Source organism: Gavialis gangeticus, unplaced genomic scaffold (genome assembly GCF_001723915.1).
Source record: "Gavialis gangeticus isolate Ggan-Ray unplaced genomic scaffold, GavGan_comp1, whole genome shotgun sequence".
Taxonomy (NCBI): Eukaryota; Metazoa; Chordata; order Crocodylia; family Gavialidae; genus Gavialis; species Gavialis gangeticus.
In genome coordinates, this window is record NW_017728998.1 from 39989243 (window position 1) to 39993953 (window position 4711).

At 48.5% G+C, this 4711-nt stretch overlaps 1 protein-coding gene across 1 annotated transcript in view; it reads right to left on the minus strand.

The window, feature by feature from the left end:
* The window catches only part of SLC12A4 (solute carrier family 12 member 4), a 125965-nt gene extending 122380 nt beyond the window's left edge, over positions 1 to 3585 (minus strand). Inside the window, exon 1 of the mRNA XM_019505738.1 lies at positions 3388 to 3585. Within this exon, the coding sequence (XP_019361283.1) occupies positions 3388 to 3520 (133 nt within the window). The 5' untranslated portion in view covers positions 3521 to 3585. The remainder of the gene's footprint in view (positions 1 to 3387) is intronic.
* Positions 3586 to 4711: the final 1126 nt, after the last annotated feature.

The window sequence follows — 4711 nt, forward strand, 5'->3', positions numbered from 1 at the left end:
TGACCAGATCAGATCTGGGCCACCCCCCCTTGCCAATCTAGCAATCTGTTATCTGGCCTGCAGGTCTCCCCAGACATACAGAAATTTGGCAGCAAGGGAGCAGCAATTGCTGCCACTGCTCTCCTGCTGCCAAGTTTTCAGACCTGTGGGGACCCCTGTATGCTGGATGACATGGCTCAACAAACTCATCTGGCCCACAGGCCAGGGGTTGAGCACTCTGCTCTCAGCAATCAGGAAGTCATGAAACTTATCAGGAGACCAGTGAGAAAAGTGGATCTTTACTTCCCAGGCCTTAATTGCCAGGGTGGAAAAGAAAAGCCTGCCTTCCTTGAAGCCTTCTGCCTGCTGTGGGTGCACAGGAAAGGAGCTTATGGGTCATCAGGGGTAGCAAAGCCCTTTATCTTTATCTTTATGCTCCTGTAAACCAACCTGCATAATTAGTGTAAAGAAAGGTACAGCTCAACCAAAAAAACACAACTCAGTTACCAGAGTTGTGTCAGCCTCAAAGTAAAGCAATACAGGTGGCTGCAAAAATTTGTGCTACAGTCTGAAAGGTAGCACAAACAAACAAGGCCAGCACACATCAGCTATCTGATATCATGGAAGAGAGAGTTAGATATTTTATAAGCAATGTTGCTTTCACAGCCACTTTGAAAGTCATGTACTCCTTCTATCTGTGGTATAAACCCATTCATTGACTTTAGTGGTAGTTTAATAGGACAAAAACTAGGCCACCTGCACTCCTACCCAGGATGATCAAATTACAGTAATTTATAGCAGTACCAGTGATCCTTCCTAATCCCTGCACAAAAGGGATCAGAAGCTGATGGGTTGGTCCATCATGGGAAGAAGTTAGGATCTGAACTTTCCTACAATTTTTACTTCAACCTCCTAAATCAGATTAAAACAAAAGATCCATTTTCTACATTTTTATATACTAGCCACCATACATGGGCTCACATGAGAGCACACCTTTTCAACCTCCAATCCTAAAGTGCTAACAGCCATTAGGGGCTACTTACTTAAGTTTGTGTTATGCAGAAGGATAAGCTCTAAACAGCACTTACCCTTTCTTCAATCCAAAAGGCCTTTTCAGGACTGCAATAATTTATCAACTAGATGCTACCCCACACTGAGCAAGCCACTGAGCAAGAGAAACTAAAAATTAAAATCCAGTAGAGAATTGGATGAAGGACTGAGGGAAGAGAAGAAAAGTTTTGCAAATGTGATACTAAGGTATAGAGTAATTCAGCCATGATTAACCAGGAAGCCTCTATCTGAACCCAGTACTGAACCCAGATTTTGCAAATTATGCTTCCATCCAAACTACAAGATTATCCTTTCCCCCTTACAGTGAGGGTCAATGACTGAGAATGGTTGCAATGGCCTTTCAAGAGCGCAGCGTTCCTAGTTGGAAGCCACCCCTTGAAGGCCTTGTGGTCGGATATGTCTAGTTCTTAAAAGCTTAACCCTGTGGGCAAGAATGGCTCATTAACATAGTCTTATAAAGCCTAAAATTCTGTAAGTTCTTCTTGTATCATGGAAAGTTTTTGAAAGAAGATACCCCTACTATGCTTGTGAAAAGATTTTTCTCCTTAGGGCTAAACTGACACAATAAAGGAGTTGTTTAGAAGCAAAACTTGACCAGCACAGCTATAGCAGGGAAAGAAAATACAACACTTGCAGCTACAACTATTTCAGAATAATTCTGGAATGCCGACTTTATTCCTGAACTACTCTTCTTCATGAATCTCTGGCATTGATCACTTGAAACACTGTGTGTATGCTTTTAATTCTACTTTTTAATTAAAATAATGGTAGAACACCCGGAGGCTGAGCACTGACATGAGTCACCAGCTGAACAGTCGTCTCCATTAAAAAAGTTTTTCTCCCCACATGATCCTTTTACATTAAATACATTAAAACCTACCAAGAAGCAGATATTCATAAAAGAAATGTAAAAACAGCCCATGTGCAATGATAAATGATTTAGTAAAGTATTGGCTAAATTATTTAAGCTCAAGTTTTTATACAAAACATAGCTGTCAGAACTGCAGACCAAAAGCATAAGAACTCACTGAGGAAAAAAAAAAAATCAAACAGCAACCTATGATTATATTGCTTAGTGTTGTTTCACTATCATGAGTTTATTTAATTAAGAGAGGACTTCAAATATTTGCACAAACCTCCCCCTTTTTCTTATCAGTTGTCACATTTTTAAAAACAGCTTGCATTCACAAATCACAATATCCTGCCACATCCAGGAACAACCAATATATGCTACTTCACTGTGTTTTGAAGCCTAACTCAAACTGTCAACAAGTGATTCAGATATTAGATACTTGTCTAGGTTTCTCTTTGGTTTTGTTTTAACTGTAGGGCCATCAGAAGAACTGTTACTAAAATGACTTTTTTCTCAATTAAAAAGTGCGACTCAGATCAGCCAAGACAAATGTGTTGTCAAAGTGACTGAGTGTGAAGAACTTAGACACCATGCCTGCCTTGTGTCTGCAAACAGATGCAGAACAAAGAAAAACCACTATGACCAGAAATGCATGTGTCATCTGTCTTGATCTCTCTTCATACCACTCCTTTAAAGACTAGGACTAAGAACAACAGCCCTTAGGCAAGATTTTTTCGAAGCACCAACCTCCCAGTAGCGGGCACTTTGCAGGCCTCAAGCTTGCCAACAGCAGAAAGGAGCATTTCAAAACTCAGGGATAAAGGTTGTAGCTGCGTGGTCTAAGTATACAAGCAGCCGGTGTGCTAGCTAGAGGCAATATCTTTTATTTATTAGGCCAACTAGAGAGTTGCAAACAGCATATTTTCTTTGCAAGCTTTTGGGCACGTGCGCCCTTTTGCAGGCATTGGAGCATACAAAGACTGTAAACTTTCTCCCAGGTAGAAACTTATGAACACGAATTTTCATTTCTACTTGGGAGAAAGTTTACAATCTTTGCATTATCCGATGCCTGCGGTGGAAAGCTTGCAAAGAAAGTTGTTTTTGTTTTTTTGCAACTCTCTAGCTGATCTTATAAAAGATATCGCCTGTAGCGCACCGACTGCCTTCCAAAACTCGGAGAATTCAGCTCCGCTCGGCTCGGCAGGACACGGGCAGGAGCCGAGTGAACGCCCCCGTCCCGGCGCTTCTCCGCCGCTCCGGCTCCTCTCGGGTCGCCGCAGCGCCCAGCCCTGCGGGGCCGCCTCAGCCCCGCTCGCAGCCCGCGCCCGCTCGGCACGAGCCGGGTGCCCGCTCCACGCGGTGCTGCCTCGCTCGGCCGGGAAGCAAGGGGAAGCCGAGAGCTGCTTTCCTCAGGGGCGACACAAAGGGCGGCCGCGGGTCCCGGGATGCCTGGGCGGGCGCCGAGGGAGCGGGACGGGACTCACCGTCCGAGCTGGCTGTGTCATAGGGGTCGGCGGCGCCCGGCGGGTCCCGGTAGTCTACCCAGCTCAGCCCCTCCAGGCTGGCATAGTCCACGCGGCGCTTGTCGTCCACCGGCACCACGGTGAAGTGCGGCATCGCGGCTCCCCCGCGCCGTCTGCAGCCGCCCGGCCCGGCCCCGCATTCCAGCCCCGTGCGCTCACTTCCTCCGGGAAACCCGGCCCAGGGCTCCACCTCCCGCCGGGGGGGCCCAAGCTGGGCACAGGGCTGCGAGGACCGGGCTCAGCCCCGGGGCAGTGCCTGGGCTGATAGGAGGACAGCGCTTCCCCCTTGGGCGGGCACAAAGCAAGTGGCAGAGCCCACAGCAGAGCGGGGGGCCTGTGACCTCTCCCTGGCCCTGGTGCCGGCTCTGCCACCGCCTCTGCCTGGGGCGGGGAGCTGCTCCCCTTCCTGAGCCCGACAGTCCAGCAGCGCGCATTACCCCCGCTGCTAGATCCAGGCCTTGGAGCCGCGCCTCTCAGCGCAGCCCTCCAGGGACTCAAGCTGTCCTCAAAAGATGCCAGCTCTTAGCTTGCCCCCGTGTTTGGTGACATACACCCGGTCCATCCTTCTGGCAAAGAGCTCAGAAAGCCCACAGCAGGGCAGCTGGTTTTTGAGGCTGTGTGCAGATTCCTAGCTGTGCTGTCTGAGTTTATCCTGCTCGCACCCTTAACGGGCCTAACATTGTGTGGCACCCCACAGCACCCTGGAGAAGATCGCAAGGTTCCCCTGGGTGCTGTAATACCCCAGTTGGAAATCACTGCCCCAGTGGCACCATGTTAGGGTGGCCACCATAGAGGACATTCTGGTTTTCTGTTACTTTGTCATAGATTCATAGATTCATAGATGTTAGGGTCGGAAGGGACCCCAATAGATCATCAAGTCAAACCCTCTGCATAGGCAGGAAAGTGTGCTGGGTTCAGATGACCACAGCCAGATGCCTATTTAACCTCCTCTTGAAGACCTCCAGGATAGGGGAGAGCACCACCTCCCTTAGGAGCCCATTCCAGATTTTGGCCACTCTAACTATGAAGAAGTTCCTCCTAATGTCCAGTCTAAATCTGCTCTCTGCTAGCTTATGGCCATTATTTCTTGTAACCCCCAGGGGCGCCTTGGTGAGCAGAGCCTCACCAATTCCCTTCTGCGCCCCCATGATGAATTTATAGGCAGCCACAAGGTCGCCTCTCAACCTTCTCTTGCGGGGGCTGAAGAGGTCCAGGTGCCCTAGTCTCTCCTCTTAGGGCTTGGCCTGCAAGCCCTTAACCATATGAGTGGCCCTTCTCTGGACCC